The sequence below is a fragment of the Zootoca vivipara genome, chromosome 10 (assembly GCF_963506605.1).
Source record: "Zootoca vivipara chromosome 10, rZooViv1.1, whole genome shotgun sequence".
Classification (NCBI taxonomy): Eukaryota; Metazoa; Chordata; class Lepidosauria; order Squamata; family Lacertidae; genus Zootoca; species Zootoca vivipara.
The window spans coordinates 40978061-40997676 of NC_083285.1; the positions used below are offsets into that span (position 1 = coordinate 40978061).

Genomic DNA, 19616 nt, shown 5'->3' on the forward strand with positions numbered 1-19616 from the left:
ATTTAATTGTATTTATTTAGTGAGTCTTGTAAAAAAGTATGCTGCTATCATTCAGTGGGGGAGAAATGGGAAGAACTCTTCTTTAAATGTGTTCATCCTCCTTTTTGTAAAGCAGCAGTTTCATAAAAGCGAACTCAATTACTGTAATGTACATAGCTGCCAAGTCCGGGTCGTAAAGATCCGGGATCGGCAGCACGCGCATGACCGGAAGTTGCGTGACGCAACTTCCGGTGGCGCTTCGCCCTTCTATGGGCATCAGAAAATGGCGGCGCCAGCGCCGGAAGTCGCTTCCGCGTATGACCGGAAACACGTAAAAGCGACTTCCGGCGCCGCCATTTTCTGATGCCCATAGAAGGGCAAAGCGCCACCGGAAGTCGCGTCACGCAACTTCCGGCGCCGGCGGCGCCATTTTCTGCTGCCCATTGAAGGGCAAAGCGGCACCAGAAAAATGGCTGCCGGGAAGAAGCGAATTTAAGGGAGAATGCCGGGATTTATCGCCAAACGGGATACCGCCGGGAAACAGTAAGAAAAAAGGGGTTTTCCCGGCGGATACGGGATACTTGGCAGCTATGGTAATGTATTGACTTCTGCAGTTTTATTATATATATATATATGTAGACTGTATGCACCATCTGGATATCTCAGTGTGTTAGTGGTGAGTCTGGATTTTGGAAACTATACCATGGTTTTACGCTCATGATTTATGCAACTTGATTAAAATTAACAGAGTTGTTTGGGGGCATTTTCATGCCTCCTGCTACAAACAAAGGAGTACAGCAGGAGGCTTGGAGAAGCATATAAGCATATCGAGAAGAGAAATCTGAGCAGCCTCTCTAAATGGGCAATGCAGTATCTTCAAAATTCAGGGCAACACTGGGACTAGCCTAGGATGGAATTTCTTACTTCGGTGGACTGCATAGAATGATGGATGTAAGAGCACCAGAGGCCTGCTACTTCACCACCTTGTTCTCAGTGGCCAAACAGATGGCTACATGATCCACAGACCCCTTCAAATCTCTGGGGTCGTTCCAGACTTAGTCATACTTAGAATAGGCTCATTGGGATCAATGGGATTAGTGTTGGTGATGACCTGCTTAAGTGTCGTTGATATCAGTAGGTCTACTTTAAGCACGGCTAAGTCTGATACCAACTTTTGTCGCTAGATATAATCCCATATGGGACCTAGGTGGCGCTGTGGTTAAACCACTGAGCCTAGGGCTTGCTGATCAGAAGGTTGGCGGTTCAAATCCCTGTGACGGGGTGAGCTCCTGTTGCTTGGTCCCAGCTCCTGCCAACCTAGCAGTTCGAAAGCACGTCAAAATGCAAGTAGATAAATAGGAACCGCTACAGCGGGAAGGTAAACGGCGTTTCCATGTGCTGCTCTGATTTGCCAGAAGCGGCTTTGTCATGCTGGCCACATGACCTGGAAGCTATACGCCGGCTCCCTCGGCCAATAATGCGAGATGAGCGCGCAACCCCAGAGTCGGTCACGACTGGACCTAATGGTCAGGGGTCCCTTTACCTTTACCTTATAATCCCATACACTTACTTGGACGCAGGCCTCACTGAACTCACTGAGCAAACATGCATAGGATTTCACTGTTTTACCATTGAAATCAAGGACAGATACCAACTGGAAGAAATGTATCCTTTTAGAATGCTGATTGAAGGATAACCCATCTTTAGCAGGAGCCAAAAAAGCAATGGAACAAGCAACTGTCTAATATGCAGTGGGAAGGAGTTCCAGAGGGCACATTATGCAGAACAGGTCTCCTGATCAGATGATATCTGCAGAATGCAGTGGTCGGTTGGGGATGAGACAATATTTTAGATATCCTGGTCTCAAGCTGCATAGGGCTTTTTACACCAGCACCTTGAACCTAGGACTAATCAACGACTGCATTTTTAGATCCTTTACTGCAGCAATGGGGAACCTGAAGCCCACCAAATATGGTTGGTTTACAACTCACATCATCCCAGGCTGGCTGGGGCTGATGGGATTTAGAGTCCAACAAAAACTGGAAGGGCACAGATTCCACAGCCAAGGAATGCCTTCCCATCAGGTGTCAAATAAATAACTATCTGACTTTTAGAAGACATCTGTAGGCAGCCCTGTTTAGTGAAGTTTTTAATGTTTGATGTTTTACTGTGTTTTTAATATTCTGTTGGGAGCCGCCCAGAGTGGCTGGAGAAGCCCAACCAGATGGGTGGGGTATAAATGTTGTTATTATCATTATTATTGCATAATAGATATCGTGAGGGCAAACTTCATGATTATAGAGCCTCCCCCCACCCCCAAATTCCCAGTCCACCAGCCGGAGACTAGGAATTTGTTTTCAGTACAAAAACTGAGCTCACAGTCTTTTCCTTCAATCTGTTAGTACTGGGAGTCAGAAATCTTTGGTGATTTACTGTAAATCACCCTGAGATTAACCAGTAGATACAGACCTACATTCTGCCCTTCCCTGGCAGAATGTGGTGGTCTGGCATTTTTTTTATTGCCAAGGGTGTGTAGGCTTGTTATCACCTCACTCTTATGTATCCTGGCAGCTACCGGTAATATACAAAGAGAAATAGAAAACTGTTATGCAGTGCCACCTTGTGAGTGCATACCCCACACAATCTTTATCTATGGAGTGTCATCTATCTTCTCCCTCTGTTACATTTGAATGGAAACTTCTCCCGATGAAGTGCTTTAATTACAATTTATTAGCAACAGCTAACTTATTTTTGATACAGATCAGGCTGGGAAATATTAGCTGAAAAAGGAGGGCATTCAGTTGTGAGGATTTTGCGGGTGTATCTTTTTCCCCTAGCAGTTCATTGTGTTAAGTGAATGTGACAACTTGAGCTTCGATTCTCGGAGCATACTGAATTTGATTTTAAGGTGCCATCGCTGTAATCTGATGTTGAAAGATCTTGACAGGCTGCAATAAATAGTTGCCTCTGCAAAATGACATCAGCTGCCTTTGCATTAACTGGAAAATAGACATTCTTAGTGGCTGCATGTTTACCCGAGCATGAGCATCATCCAGAGCTAATAGTCATTGACTTTGATACCTTTTGGTGGACAGGGTTCACCAAGCGGAGATTGTCTTGTGGCATGCCACCCCAATCCCCGTGCAGTGCGAGATTCTAGGGGTTCCAGGCACTTACCCAGGATTTGGCTTCCCTGGAAGGAGAGACTGTGGAGACTGTGGTGTCTTTATGAAATATTGTTTTATTTACACCTATATACAACCTGAGCCTACAGGGGAGGGGCCACAGCATTAACACCCAGAAAGTATTGCTTCTCCCATTGTAACAGCCTTGGATCCAAGCAGGTATTCAGCATGGCTCTCCCTCTCAGGCATCTGCCTGTAGCCTGCTTGTAGCCCAGTTCAAACATATAGGTGACTCCCCACTTACACAGGGGTTACGTTCCAGCCCCCCCTTGCAGAAGTGAAATTGTGTAAAGCACCCACTAAACACCTTTTAATTGTCCTCTTTTCCCATAGAATGTGCTATTCAGTTTCTCTGCCTCGTTTCATTTGCCAGCCCTGGTCCTGCAAAAGAGGAGATAGCTGAACTGTAATATGATTTTATAGTTTTAACTCATTTTTAGTTTCGTTGTATTAAGTCTCCTGCACACTGCTTAGAGACAACCATAGTCAGTGGTGAACAATTTTTAAAATGCACAGAGGCCCCAAAGCAGAAAGCACTGAATACAGCAGAAAGGGCGAAACAAGGAACAAACGACCAGTAACGTATTGTTTTGTTCCTCCTAAAGCCATTCTTCCCACCCCAAGAAAAGGGAAGAGAGAGAAAGACATTTCTGAGTAAGAGTACCTCTTAGCTCAGCCTATACCTCTTTTTACATGCTGCCATGGCCTCTGGTCTATATACTATTATCACACTTCTCTGGACTCTTCAAGATGGTGGTAAGAACATGTCTCTCTCCCCATCCCACCCCCTTTTTCTGTCTAATCTCTCATTTGTTCAGTCTGGGAAAGCCTTTTCACTAGTCTCTTAAAGCAGTAGTATTTTCAACCATTTCTGCTGTATATAATCACCTCTCGCTTTCTCGATCCTTCTCTCTCCTGTTCTCCATCCACTTCACACCCTTATCTGTGGACAGCTTTTAAACAAGAAAAATAAAAATGAAGCTGGTGCCATTGGGGTGATCTATCTTAGTTTAGATAGAGCGTGGCTTGTCTGTAGGTCCAAATTTGTGGGTGTGAAATTGAATAATAGTTTTAGTTACAGGTAGGTAGCTGTGTTGGTCTGAGTCGAAGCAAAATTAAAAAAATCCTTCAGTAGCACCTTAAAGACCAACTAAGTTTTTATTTTGGTATGAGCTTTCATGTGCATGCACACATTCTGATGAAGTGTGCATGCACACGAAAGCTCATACCAAAAATAAAAACTTAGTTGGTCTTTAAGGTGCTACTGAAGGAATATTTTTATTTTGAATAATAGTTTGTTTTTATTCTCCTTCTCCCCGTTAACTGATAACTGCAAACTTGCCCTGAGAGTTCTGAGTTGAAAGTGGGGAGGGGAAATCTTAACGTTTTGTAAATAATAAAACGCACCGACTGATGGTCAGTGCCTTAAGGCAAGCAGTCTTTTAACACTTTCCAGAACTGACAAAGCAATCAAGCATTAATGGGTGTAGTGAGTGAACGTCTTACTTGAATATAGTGGTGAGTAGGGTTGCAGCTCTTTCCCCCCTCCCTCTCTCATCAAACAATGTGATATTCCATGTATATACTGTATTGCTTTTGTGCTCCAGATGCTTCACATACATTATCAGTTTTAGTAATTCTTATAGCCTAGGGGTGGGGAAACCTTTTTTTTTAAGTCCTGAGGGCCAGAGAGATAACACTGAAGGGTTGCATTTGGCTCCTGGCCCTTAGGTTTCCCATAACTATTGTCTCTGGGCCAGAAGAGTAGATTGTTACCACACTGACTGTCAGTAACAAGGAGTTTTCAATGAAAAAAACACATCTTAATTATGTTAAAAATAGCCAGAAAAATGTAATATCCAGTTTGGGGCTCTAGGGTTCACACTTTTAACCCGATTTGGGCTTGAGGGATCAATACATCCAAAGTGTATTAAAATAACTTTTGGCCAGAGAATGTACAAAAATCAGTCAAGATAGGCATGTTCCCCAAAACAAGTTGGGGCTATGCATAAGGGCTAGATAATGTACAAAATTCAATCAATATTTGCACATTTCCCAAAGCCCGTTGGAGCATTTATATATTGATTGGGAAACAGGAACAATTTCCTCTTCGTGGATGATGTGCACATTCTCTATGAGGCCTGGTGAATGTGCACAATGGCTCTTGGATTCCTGTTGGGTCCTGTTATGGGCTCATCAACAGAAATTAATAAGCAAGTCATATGCAGCTATTTAATGTGTTTACACTGGTGAGATATCTTCTAAAAAAAATTATATCACATACAGCCTCACAGAGCAGTGGCAAAGACAGGCATTGAGCACCCATCCACTACTTACAGCTTCCTGGAGCATGAGACGAAAATAGATGATACACTTTACGAAACTCTCTCTCCCTGCTCCCATTATTTCTTTGTCATCAAACTGCAATGCAGAATTGCTGCAAACTGAGTAAACTGGCCACTTCCGCCCATCGCTTTCCACATACCAGAATTTCATATGAACAGTAGTAAGGGGGTGGGGTGGGGGAAGAAGAGGAAGTCAGTGGCAGCAAAGATGATAAATTCCCATCCCACAGCGTTCTGCTAATGGACTCTGTGTATCATCTGAAACTTGCTATTTCCAGTTCAGACAGTAGCTTTTTAGAGTCAGCACAATCCTCTTTCTGTACTCCAGCACTTCTCTGGGCATCTTCCAGGTTGTGAATACCCAGAATTGCATTGGTGATATCTGAATTAATGGAACAGAGAGAGCTGGCTCCCAATTTGCCCTTGTGTATAGGTTCTACATATGGCAGTAAGGCAATTGGGGGGGGGCAGATCTTCAGCTCCTTGTCTAAAACTCTGTGTAGAATATTTAATGTCAGCATTCAGATATTTAATTAGAAGTAAACATTTCTGCAGACATAGGCTTTGGTTGATGCTTACCGGTCTACACGCTGTGGGGGAGAGTGAGTGTGCTCTGCTGAATGTAAAGTTAGGTGCACTGTGAACTGTCTTAGTCAAAAAGGCAACTAGATTGTGGACTTGTGGTTAAGTCCTCTATCTTGGGGTGTAGACCAGCAGTAGATACACACCTGGAGTATTGTGTCCAGTTCAGGGAGCCACAATTTAAAAATGTTGACAAGCTGGAACATGTGCAGAGGATGGCAACCAAGATGACCAAGGGCCTGGAAACCAAGCCTTAAGAGGAATGGTTGAGGGAAATTGGTATGTTTAGCCTAGAAAAGAGACTGAGATATGACAGCCACCTTCCAATATCTAAAGGGCTGTCACATGGAGGATGGAGCAAGCTTGTTTTCTTTTGCTCTGGAGGCTAGGACCCAAACCAGTGGCTTCAAGTTACAGGAAATGAGATTCCGACTAAACATACAGAAGAGCTTTCTGATAATATGAGCTGTTCAACGGTGGAATAGGCTCCCTTGGAAGATGGTGGACTCTTAATCCTTGGATGTTTTTAAGCAGAGGTTGGATGGCCATCTGTAATGTATGATCTAGTTGAGATTCCTGCATTGCAGGGGGTTGGACTAGAATGACCTTTCCAGTTCTACGATTCTATGATCTAGCGGCAGATTCCTGAGTCATTTGCACTAGATTGGCCAGAATTTCTGACTCCCAATAGTTAACAAGAGCAACAGCAAGATGACTTTCCCCATCTAAATCAGACTGCTTTACTGAAGTTTGCATGAAAGGACTGAGCACTCATAGAATCAGAACTGTAGAGATCCTAGTTGCTAGAGGATCATTTCGCCCAACCCCCTGCAATGCAGGAATCTCAACTAAAGCATCTATGACAGATGGTCATCCTACCTTTGCTTAAAAACCACCAAGGAAGGAGAGTTCACTACCTCCTGAGGGAGTTCAAGTTCAGATCCTGAAAACAAATTGCTAGACATACATTGTGTTCACCCTGTTCTTTAATTCTAACTCTGTCTTTTTTACCTGTCTCCAGCTGGTAGAGCTTCGGATTCTAGTAAAAAGCTAAGTAGTTCTGACAACCTGAAGTCCACCCACCCATGGTGTACACTCCTCTATTGTCAGACTACTCAATCTGTTGCCATCTCACTCCAATTCAGATATGGTAGATTTTGCATTCTTACAGGCCGTTCTAGGCTATGGGCAGATGTTGCCAAAATATAGATGACTGAGCCACTTTTCTCAATCTTGATAACTGTAAAAAAAAATATATAACATTTTCCTCATCTACCAGGGACTCTCCACGTGCATAATGACCATCTAATCAAGATTGCTTTTGCCAATGAAGAAATTAATGCACTCTGCAAAACAAACCTGATTTATAAACCAGATTATTTAAAATTCAACCTTAGCTATTATCGGATTGACTCGAAAGGCAAGGAGATCAGTGTCATGGAATCTCAAAAGTCTGTGTTAATTCCTCCCGGTCGTGAGAACACGTCAGTGACATTAATTTATCCATTTAAAATAAAGTCTTCTATACATTCCTCTGTTTCTGGTACCTACTACTGCAAAGCTCTTTGGATATTTAAAAACCAAGTAAGAAGAGGAAATGGGACATTTATCCTTTTCAGAGGTAAGTTATTGAAGGCAGGTGAGCAGCGGTGGCTTGAACAACAACCGGGCGGGGGGGCGGGCGGTCAATCTTGTATAAAGGCATTTAAAACTTTTGCTACCTTTATTTGAATGTATACCATAAACAGACAAATTACAATGTCTAATTGCAAACAAATCACAACCCCTTTAAAGACAAACACATTTTATTCAGATGTAATCTTTTATGGACTAGCAGTTAGGTATGAGACCTTGAGTTCCTTGAAGGAAAAATGGACTATAGAAAACAATGAGCCTTGGCTCCCAGTTACCACTTATCTGTATGCTTGGCTTTCCTCGTTTTCTTGCAGAAAAAGGATATACAGAGCCCTCTCTTACCATGTGGATGTGCCTTATCACCATCACCATTATTTTGACTGTTGCAAGCATCATGGGAACTGTCCTGCTGTTCTGGAAGAGAGAGGCAAGTAATTCTTATTTAACATCATGTTGCATTTGCTACAAAATGCAAACAGTTTTGCAGCATCAACCATTCAGTAGTGCTGAACATTAAAGTCAGTTACAAAATGCTTGGAATGAGGGCTTTTACTGATTAAAAAAAATATTGATTAATCAACTCAATCTTAATAATTAAAATTTGATTAATCAATTAAATCTGCATATGTTTGCATGTGGCTAACATAATAGTTCTGGAGAAAAATGCATTATTTCTTTGTCTGTAGAAAGTGAGAATACAGGCATCATCTTCAAGAGGGACACTCCCCTCCTGTGGGAAATGGATGTTCCCTACCATCTGTAGTTTTATGCATACATACACACAGTTTTATACATACATATACAGATACATATACATACACACACACACACACACACACACGTGAAAAAATATTTATTTAATTATTGAAGTGTTGCCTAATCAGGAATGCCTTTTGGGTCATAATAAAAGAAAACGAACTTTTACTTAATTGAATATTGCAGCCCTATTTGGAGCAGAAATTGATTATGTGTTGGCTACTTGGCTAGCAATAAAAATTTGTCATGTTTGTATACCAAGAGAGTTCATATCATAGCACTGTTATCAGTATCTGTATGAGTATCATAGTACGGTACTCATATCATAGTACCAGTTTGTGGGCTTCTGGTCAGCCACTGTGAGAACAGGATATTGGACTACATGGGACTAGATCGGCCATTGGCCTGATCCAGCTGTCTCTTATTTTATCTTCATACTTCCCTTATCCTGAATAGTGGGAAGTCCTGGACAGCCTTTACAAGGTCAGTGTGTTCTTTGGAAGAGAAAACACTGCAGGCTTAGGCTTGTGGTGACTTTGTGACAAAATGTCTACAGATTTGAAGGTTGATACTTATATTGTATTACTGTATTTATTAAATTTCCAACCTGCTCTTCGTCCCAAAGGAACCCAGGGTGGCAAACATCATACAACACAACAATAAAAATATAATAAAAACATATTCAAATCATTGAAAAACAATTGGAAACATCAAAAACCACTAAGAACATCTTTCTTCTTCTTTTTTAAGTAAAATGGCCACATGCCTCACGGTTAATTTCAAGGTTATCAGGAGCAGTATATTTTGGCTATTTAAATGCTTGTGTGAACAGTAATGTTTTAAAATTCTTTTTTAAAGTTAATAAGGAGGGGGATGAAGGCATCTCACCAGGCAGAACATTCCAGAAATGGGGAACAAGCACCAAGAAAGCATTATCATGGGTGAACTCCAACTGGGCAGCACCCAGCACCACCAACAGAGCCTGCCAATCATAGTTGGGTGATGTTGGGCAGACCCTCTTTTAGTTACTTGGGTCCCAAGCCATTTAGGGCTTTATATGCTAGAATTAACACCTCGATATGGGCCTGGTAGCTCAATGATAATTCAAAAGCAAGCAAGCGCACACAGTGCTAATCCCATTGACAACCTGGAAAGCGGAGATGACTGACTCACACTTCCATTGCTTTGAATGGGATATTAGATTTCCCATTGACCTCCATCAATATGCCTACTGGAGGGAAGTTTTAGCTGCACGGACAGTCAGATGCCCTTGTGCTTCTGTAATAGTTCTGGGGCATTGCCTCCGAACTCCAAAGTTCATTATGTGGACAGTTCCTAAGCTCTGGTTTATTATTCACACTACAGAGGGGTAGCTGTATTCAAAACCCTTTCAACTCCTTTGAAAGGTAAAGAATTAGGAAGAAGAACCGAAGCTTGTACATGTTGAATTTATGCTTTGCCATTTATTCCCATTCATCGTATCCTCACAAATTTGTGCTGTGGCCTCAGTGGAGACAGATCAAGAAGTGCCCTGCTCAGAGGCCAGCCCCTCCACACACTTCAGGCAGCTCAGAACCCCCAGAGCCCTCATATGTTGTGAGTATTACTGTATATCAAGAATGACTTTTTGTAGCGGCCCTATTCAGAAGCCATTAAGTGTAACACGGTGGAGGCTCAGAGGGATGAATCCACTGCAACGTTCTGCAGAGAGGGAGGTTTACCATCTCTAGCTGTACATGTGAAGGTTCCCTCTCTGTTGACCAGGGTTTCTCAAAGTGGTCAATATTGAACCCACCCCCTGCAGGGGTTGAAGGGAATATCCAGGCAATGGGAAAAGGCCTAGGGGTCAAAAGGGGCCTGGAGTGGGAAAGAAATCTATGAGGTAGTGTGAAAAATTTAATTAATAACTATGAGCCTCAGAAATAAATGACATGAGCACGTACAGACTGTACCTCCCTTGCTCTTCTGAACAACATTGAAAAAGGTTGAACACCTAAGAACATGGTGACTTAAGACTCCAATTCATAAAGTTTCAGCCCAATATTCAAATGTTTGCTAAAGCCCATCAGGTTTTTCACTGGAGAGTATGCTATATATATTATTTTCACAGAATCATTGAATTGTAGAGTTGCAATGCAGAAATCTCAGCTAAAGCATCCATGTAGTAGATAATCATAATGCCTACTAGATAATTCTGCAATGATTAACACATCAGCTGAAGATAACTCTGTCATTGAAAAGGAACTTCATATTCACTTTCTATTACCAGGTATTTTCTGTCAATTCCATCCCTTAAAAGAGGGATATATGCTATATTACTTAGTAAGCAAAGGAGAGAAGAAAAGCATCTTGGGCATCTTCAATAAATGCATCTTCAAATTTGTAATGTATTGTTGAAAGCTGAAGTACTCTGAGCCACTGAAGATAAACAGTAGAAAACAATGCAGCTGTGCAGGAGGAAAATTGCTCTCATGACTTGGGTGGGAAATAGGGTTGAGCAGAGATGCTTTCGGAAGTTGTATTCTATCCTTGACTATTAGATGCATGAGCAGTAGGTTTTAATTACAGTTTATGGTTACCAGTCAATTCAAGGGGTGGTTGTTACAGGTATCATTTCATCTTCCCCCTTGCTGTGAGAAAAGGTGCACAGGGCATATGGTCATTTGATATCATGCTTTGAAATAACAGCTGAGACTCAAAGAACAGAGAAGGAAACTTTTATCTAGTTTTGTCAGGCCTGGGGTGTTGGCAGCTGTGCAACTGTCAGGAAAAAGCCAAGAGCTGTAAATCACAATTTAGGAACTACAACAGGAAGCTTGTACAGTACAGGCCTTTCTAGTCAGGGGCTACCAGTGGGCAGCCTGGGTGAAAGGAGGAACTTCAGGGCAAAAGCAGCTGTAGCTTCCCAGCAGGTGGGACTTACCGGGCGGGTGGGGGGGGGGGCTGTGGGGAGGTGGGCACAGTGCAAACATACCAGTGAGAACACCCAAATGGCTGTTCTCACAATACTAAAAAGGCCTTGGGCTGTTCCTCAATGCGCCTCTCTTCTCCCTTGGTGTTGATGCCATGGTTTAGCTATTCCTTGCCTTCCCTACGTCTGCAATATACCCCAATCATGTTGCTACCTACTGCAATGGTGAGATCATCTTTAATTTAGTTAATACACATTCTCTGTCAGCTTAGGGTAGTGCTGGTGTATTCATGGCTGCAGTCCCACCTAATAAAAAACTTCCCATCAAGCCTAAATCCAGCTGACTGTTATTTGGGGGTCCTTTCATCTATGCCCCCTCCCCATTTTTCCTCTCTTCTTGCCCTTTCCCATCGCAGTCACAGTAGGAGAATTGATTCTTGGACAATGCTGTGCATTATCAGTTTATTTTGAAGTGAGTGGTGGGAAACAGAGTTTGGAAATTTGTTCTTTTCCTCTTCCTGCGTCACTGAGCCTTGCAAATCCTGCACGTTCCCCATTCTTCTGTTAATGCCACCTGTCTTCCTGCATGCTGAAGCTCCTCCCACCATCCTGTTGCTAGGGGAACTGCCACCACGACCATGGCAACCTGCCGTTACCATAAACACACATAAGTGCTGTTTTTGGTGCCTTTTCTTTAGATGAGACTTAACATCAATACATCTGACATACATATTTAGTGGCAAATGTTTCATCTCTTTGCTTGTGCTTATTTGCAGACTCAGTTTCTCAGTTCTGGGTATTCTGAGCTGCTGCCTAGGGGTTGTAAAGAGCAGATCCCCCCCTCTTCTTCTCCAGCCTTTCTTAGAGATAACTAGGAGGAGCCTAAGCATGGCTATTGCGTTCTTAAGGCAATTGTTGGGATTTAGTGTAGGGTGGAGTATTCTGCTGTATTTCCAAAAGATAAAAAACTGGATCAGCTAATCCATTTTTCTTTTAATCACCCAAGCTGCAATCTTAAACGCATTTACCAGGGAGTAAAGTACCACTGGGCAATGTGAAAAGTATTTCCACTGTAGAATAGTGGTTAGAGAATTGGACCTACCGGTAGCACCTGGGAGACCAGGGTTCAAACCAGCACTTGGGTATGAAGCTCACTGGGTGACTTTGGACCAGCCAGTGCCTCTCAGCCTATCATACCTCACAAGGTTTTTGTGGGGATTAAATGAGGATGAGGAGAAACACCTCCCCACCTCAAGCGAAATGTGGGATAGAAATTCTATAAATAAAGTATTTCCCTGTAAATATGCACAGGATTTTGTTGTTTTATAGCTGTGTCTCAGTGTCAGGGAATGAGTCATTTTAGATTTGAATCCCTTATGTAGCATAGTTATTACACAAATTGAGTTTATAGTCAATGTCTCACACCAAAATATGCTGACAATTCATGACACTCCTGTGAGGCAGGGAAAAAGCAGCTTCCGAGATACATGAGGTCCCTGGCTAAACAGAGAGAGTTTCAAAGCCAAGTCTAACACGCTTAACTGGTAGGCCGCAAACAGCTAATAGGTCTATAGGAATGATCTAGGGGTTATTTCCCCTTCCGCGAGAAGTGACAATTAAAGTTAAAACAAATTAAATAAATCCCAGTATAACTTAAACACTGTGCAGAAAAGACTGTAGTCAGATTGTTTTCTTTTCCCTCAGACTTTAATTCAAGGCTTGTAATATTATAAATGTTTGAAGCCTCGGTTTCTAGTGTTGGGCCAAGGAGCAGGATGTCAACAATGTTTGCTTGGTGCCCAAACTGGTTAATAATGCAGAGTCATCCTCATGAAGATTATTCCCTTCTCAATTTCCCCTATCCTCACTTGGGAACCTTGAGGGATGTACATAATTTAGGGCAAAACCCTGTGCACATTTACCTGGGATGAGAATAGTCTATTATTGAGATCCCAACATAGAAATATAAAACCATTGATAGAATTATAATTTAATTTGTATGTATAGGATATTATGATTAACACCTGTCCTTCCCCTTCCTTCCTGCTTCAGGAATTAGGACCCCGGGAGCCTGATGTCTATTTTGCCATTAATAAAAGTACAGATAGTCCATTGCACAAAAAGGTGCCAGCAGTCAAGGTAAGCCTGATACTTTTGTCCCTGTTCCCTTCTGGGTTGGCTGCTGTTACAGAAGCCATATGTGTGATGGGAATGCTAGCAATAACAAACACATTATAATCTGCAGTTCCTGGCTCACCCAACTCAGCCAAATTACTTGTCACCATCAGCGGTATCTCCTGTCTGCATCCTCGACTGACAGGGCATGTGAGGTATGCTTCCTGGCGTTCTGAACACTGCATAGATAACTTCTACATGCCCAAAATTAAGACAAGCCACTTCTAATAATACATTTTATCTGGGTCATGTGTATGCACTACTAAGGCAGAAGCAGCTCTTCGGGATCATAAAGAATAAAGTCTACAGGTCAGGGGCTGCTTCTCACCATTGCACTTTAAAGGTTCCTTGTGCTTCCAGATCAGCTTGTCAGGTAAACACTGTTGATCCAGTTTTTCTGGAATGGTTCAACAGTAGCTTCTTCCCAACAGGGCAACCAGAGGGCAACTTTTAATTTAAGTAAAATAGCCCGTGAACAGGTCAACCAGATATAACTCTTTCAAAACTTGCGTTGCATGTATATGTAACTATCTTGAACCGAAGGTATAACATAATGGTACGGCCAGACTGAGGGCAAGTCTGAAAATGTATCCAGAAGTGATCAGACTTTAGGTTTGCAGGATCTGCTTTGGTTTTCACTAGAAGTCTCAGATTCACTAACCAGAAACAGGTGCAAAATAGTGGCTAAGGAAGGTGGATATAGATTTGATGGGGTAATTGCCTCCGAGGGCATGTTCAGTACTGTACCAGAACTGGAGTTCACAGACATTATTGATCACACACAAATTTTGGGTATCCCTCACTCCCTCCAGCATATTTCCTGATTTCAGCAGCCTAATTTAGAAGGGGGAGAAATGGTTTTGTTGCCACTATGCTTAAGCCATTGGAAATTTTGCTGATCTGTAAATCATCTGAAGATCTATCTGTAAATTCCTGTCTGGCTTCTAGCTGCCTGTGCTCTACTCTATACTGTTTCAGATTTAAAAAAACAAAACCTTGCCTCTCCATTGTTGCATACGCAATAAATAAAAACCATTGAAAAATGGAGTCACAGAAATCTCAATGTCCAACGGGCGCATACTTTGCCAAAACAGAACTCATTGAATGAAGCAGGGAGCAAGTGCTGAAGAATTCACATCATCAAGGCTACAAAAAAACCAGTTAACCAACCACTACAGGTGCCTTTGAAATTAGAAAGAATGGAAAAAATGAAAAGAGGGGGTGTACCTATGTTTGCACATGCACAGTGCCTGAATAGTGCAGTCAACTTAATTCTGCTAAAGGTAAAGCAAAATTGCACTGTTAGCAACCTGCACTGTGAAGAGATTCTGGGTTATTATGTGTACTGTCATGTATGCTATGTGCATTGCCAGAAAATGGAAAGAGAACATGGCAATATCTCCTAGATCGGCCAATCATGAAAAGGTTTTCAGTCTTTTGGGTTTCATAGAACTCTTCATCAGGCAAATTGAGGATTCAGACCATTAAACAACAATATAATTTAGACCCTTATACTTTGAATTAGCAATGTGCTTTCTGTACATTAGAACACGATGTAGTAAGAATCTCCTGTATCTCTTCCAAAATAGAGCATATTTCATTATGAGCTAATTCTTCTAACTTAAGTTAGAAAGGGAACATTTGTACTTGACTGTCATTTATCTGGTGTCTTGTTTCTATGCTTGGCTCTGAAAACATATAAAGGTTGCCAGCGCATCTCTCTCTAGACAAGACCAATTGGAATGCCAGCTGCTTAATTTCCAGATTATGCCTATATTGCTCTTGGGGCCAATTTGGATGTTGGTTGTTCTCTGGAAATAGCAGATGTGGAGTCAAATGCAACTCAGCATATCCACAGAAATATAATGTGTGAATTAGAATCATGTGGATTTCATCCATGCACTAAAATGTGTTTTGTTTTTGTTTGTTTTTCAAATAATTTTTATTCGTTTTTCAAATAAAAAATCACAAAAAACAAACAAAAACTCAGAACAAAATATACAAGAGAAAAAAGAAAAAAATACACAACATAACAAAAAGAAAAACTTCTCAAATCTTATATTAATTACTTAACATTGTTGACTTCCTCGATTCCCCCTCACTGGGTCCATTATATAATCCAATTAAGCAATGTTCATCTTAATCTCTTAAATTAATCTATCGCATTTTATCATTAACACTCAAATATCTTCCTCCTGGGACCCGACTTCAGTTTCCAGGGGGATTTTCCCCAGTCCAAATCGAGAATTTTTGCAGGGATTTCAATAAATTTAATCCTTCTCCCCTTTACCCTGCCTCCGGGGGAAGGAATTAAGTCCAGTCCTTGATATTTAGAAGGTTCCTTTCACTTTTCCGGCTATAGGCAAATTAACTGCATTACGGTCCTCACAATGGGGGAGGACTTCCTGTTTTAATCTCCTCCCGTGGCCAATTCATTCCAATTATTAAAACATTTCTTAAATTTCTCCTTTTACTCACAGTATCCAATGTCCTTGAATTTTTTCAATTTTTGGAAGAACCGATTGCTGTTGCCTGGCAGGATCGCAGCTTCGTGCCTCCGAGATAGCTATGCTCCAATGCGCCGCGTTAGCTCAAAACCTCCTGCTCTCTCGCCGCCCAAAATTAGGCTAGCCGAGGGAGGAGGGAGCTCGCTTCTGGTGTCTGCCGGATCCACGTCCTTGAAACGCTCAAATCGGGGTTTCTTCTGGGGGGCTGCTGCGCTGAAGCAGTCCCCCCTTGCCCCGAAGGCACACATTCCCCTCTCAGCTGAGGAGAACAGTGCCCGCCATTGCTGCATGATCAGCCAGAAGTCACTAAAATGTGTTTTGGAGTACACACATCAGAGTACAAGTGAGACCCATTGTTGCTGGGTATTATGTCACTTTTTTGGTGGAGATGCAGAAACATGAGTGATTTCCATATCTACCAGAAGAAAGTAACCTCTGAATTGCGACTTGCCAATGTTAAGGTAAACATATGAAGCCAAACTGATGACTTTGAAAGGTTAGGCCTTCAATTTTTGTTAAACTGAAGGGAATAGAAAAACTGAACAACAACAACAGTATGGTAAATACAGAACCTCCATTACTTCTGTGTGAACGTCTACACACACTTCACTTCACTGTACTCATAGCATTCAGTATTACATGCCACCTCCTTACCCAGGGCCTGTGTTTCCTGTGTTTAGAGCTCATTATCTCTAAATTGAAACAAATGGAAATTCACTGAAAACCTGAATTGCTGTTTGCTCCAAACGAGTGCTAAAGAGTGGGTTTCCTTGGGGGAAAGCAGTAGGACAAGAGGAATGTGGATAAGCCCTTACTGCCTGAGGGTCTCTTTTCCACATGGCTTTACCTTGTGAAGATAGCCTGAACTGGTAATGTTAGGGGTTTGTAACATCCATATGAAGGCTCCCTTCTTGGGTGTCATCCAGGTCCTCATGGCCTCCCTAACAGACCTGCAGCTATCCCGTGTGTGAGGTCCTGTTCCATTGCTACTTAAACTTGGTAAGTAAGAGGTGCAGGTTCTCACAGGAACATAGAAAACTTCTTTATAGCAGGTCAGGCTATTTCCCCATCAAGGTCAACATTTTCCGCTCTGATTAGCAGCAGCTCCTTGGGATCTCTGGAGATTTTCCCCATCACCTGCTACCTGATTTTAAACTGGAGTTGCCAGGGCCTGAACTTGGAACTTGGGACCTTGTAGATGCAAAACACATTCTCTGCTGTTGAGCTATGGCCCTTTAATACTTCTTGTGGAATGCATACCACAACAAGATCTGTCAAGCTTGCTCTATGTTCCATTTTAGAAAGTTGAAGACTTTATTCTAGCAAGCTTACGGGTAAAGGGGTTAAAACATTTAAACTGTAAATGTTTAAGTGAAGTATTAGCTATTTTTTAATCTGCACATTTTAATATTTTAAGGTTATTTTTAAATTTTTGTTTCATTTCATTTTAATACCACTTTATATATAGATATAAATCTCAAAGCAGTTTACAACCTACATAAAAACATCAAATAAAACATTCCAGGATCAAACACTCCAAAAGAAGCTCAAATACAAAATATACATTCAAAGCAACATAATTAACAGGAAACTAAAATATTTTCTTAAATATTTCAAAACAAGACCTTACTAAAGGAGGTCAAATATAGAATACGCATTCAAAACAGGATAATTAGCAAGAGAATAAAGTATTATTTTAAATATAGAACCTACCTGCTGTTGCCTGCCAGTGGTGGTTCATGGTGGCTGATGGCTGTAGGAATGCAGTCTCGATGGCCTGGGTCTACACTAAGGGACTTGGCGCCAGCAGAACAAGCAAGTCTCCAAGTGCAACACTAAATGCACACTTTGCAGCACACCTAGTGCATCACCAAAGTGCTGCCTAGGCAGCTTTTCACTCTATATACCTGGAGGAAAACCAGGTGATTGCAGAGTCTCAGTCTGATGGCAATCACTTGGAACAGAGTGCAGCCACACCTCCCTCCCAACAAGCCCAAGCCCAGTTTTAGCGGCTATCTTGTTTTTATGGGATGGATCCCTCTGCCAATTGAAAGGGCTCTATATTTGTGGACAGGGTTCTGCTTCACTAACTGGATGTTCCTGCAGATGAGGGGAGCACTGAAACATTCTGCACTGCTCTTTTGAAGCAGTAACAGTTGTAGCAAATAAATATTTACTTTCTATTAGGGCTGCATCCATAGAGTGTCCTCCAGGGCATCTATTCCAGAGACTGGTTGTACCGTTATATATGGGGTCCTCTTTTCCAGAACATAATGGGTTGGTTTTTTTTACCCCTCCCCTGCCAATTTGCAGGTGTCTCGACAGAAAACGCAAGAAATCACAGATGTGTATGAGAACAATACAGCAGATTTGTATGAGAACATCTAAGGAGAAAGAGCTACACTGCACAGCCTGCCTTTCTCCAGAGCTCAAAAGAAGGTTCTGAATTCTCAACATGGAGCAAGCCATACATGTTGTATAAAGCAAAATGTTCTACTGATGTAGATACAGGTAATACTGATACACACCAACACATGGAACAGCCCAATATTTTTCCTAGAAAATCCAGCTCTTTGAGACGCATGCTTTCTACTGAAGAGAATGGGCTAATTAAGTGGGAATGGGAGCATCATGCAAGAAGAGAGATTTGGGAGAAGAAAATGGGAATCTCCCGAGTTTGCTATGATTTTTTAAAAATTATTTATGCTTTTCAATTATATACATTTCACTAGTTTTACAATCATTCTAACTCTACTTCCTCCTCCTTCTGTGGTTCCTTAAATTTAGTTTTTTACATTTCCTACATACAGTACTGTATTCTAAATTAACTTACTTATTTATTTGTCTACTTTAAATACAGTATATACTCTTATAAAACTGCAGGTTATTACAATAATCCTGCCAATGTTCTTATCTGTATACAGTTTGTTTGCAGATATTCAATAAACCATTTCCATTCTTTTATTTACAATTTGTGATATTGATTTCTTATTTTTCCGGTAAGTTTCTCCATTTCTGTATATTCCATAAGTTTTTGTATCCATTCTTCTTTTGTCGTGACTTATTAATGCCGTTTTGGGGCAAATAACATTCTTGCCACTGTAGTCGCATACATGAATTAATTTCTATACTGTTTAGTAGTTCTAAGCAGTGAATAAAAAAGTGCAGATGGCCATGCATTAGATTTTTGTAATGAAGTCAGATACTTAGACCTGTGCAATTATGATAAAATTCAAACTGACCTAGAGGTTTCTCTCAGTTTTAGACAATATTTTGTGTTTGGGAGAAGAGGGACACACTAATATTGCAGCCCCAAGAGGCCATTTGTTTAAGCCACAGCCAAAAAGACTATTATAAGTGTTTTCAATATATACAAATATTCTAAAGAAAATTTTGTGCCTGTGAATCAAGGACATTTTTTTTGTTTCTTTGTTCAGAAATGCATTGACATAAGAAGAATCAGCAAAACTTCTTTTTTCTTTAGCTTAGAAGTCTGTGGGCAGGAACCATCTTATTTGCTAACATTTTTATGCTGGCTGTT

The 19616-nt window shown here is 41.4% G+C and overlaps 1 protein-coding gene across 1 annotated transcript; it reads left to right on the plus strand.

Moving 5' to 3' along the window:
• Positions 1 to 560: 560 nt before the first annotated feature.
• NFAM1 (NFAT activating protein with ITAM motif 1) lies at positions 561 to 19215 on the plus strand. Its single transcript, XM_035128661.2, has 6 exons — positions 561 to 3920; positions 7371 to 7712; positions 8041 to 8153; positions 9992 to 10078; positions 13446 to 13532; positions 18389 to 19215. Exons 1-6 carry the CDS (start codon positions 3866 to 3868, stop codon positions 18461 to 18463), a joined length of 759 nt encoding a protein of 252 aa, XP_034984552.2. The 5' UTR covers positions 561 to 3865; the 3' UTR covers positions 18464 to 19215.
• Positions 19216 to 19616: the final 401 nt, after the last annotated feature.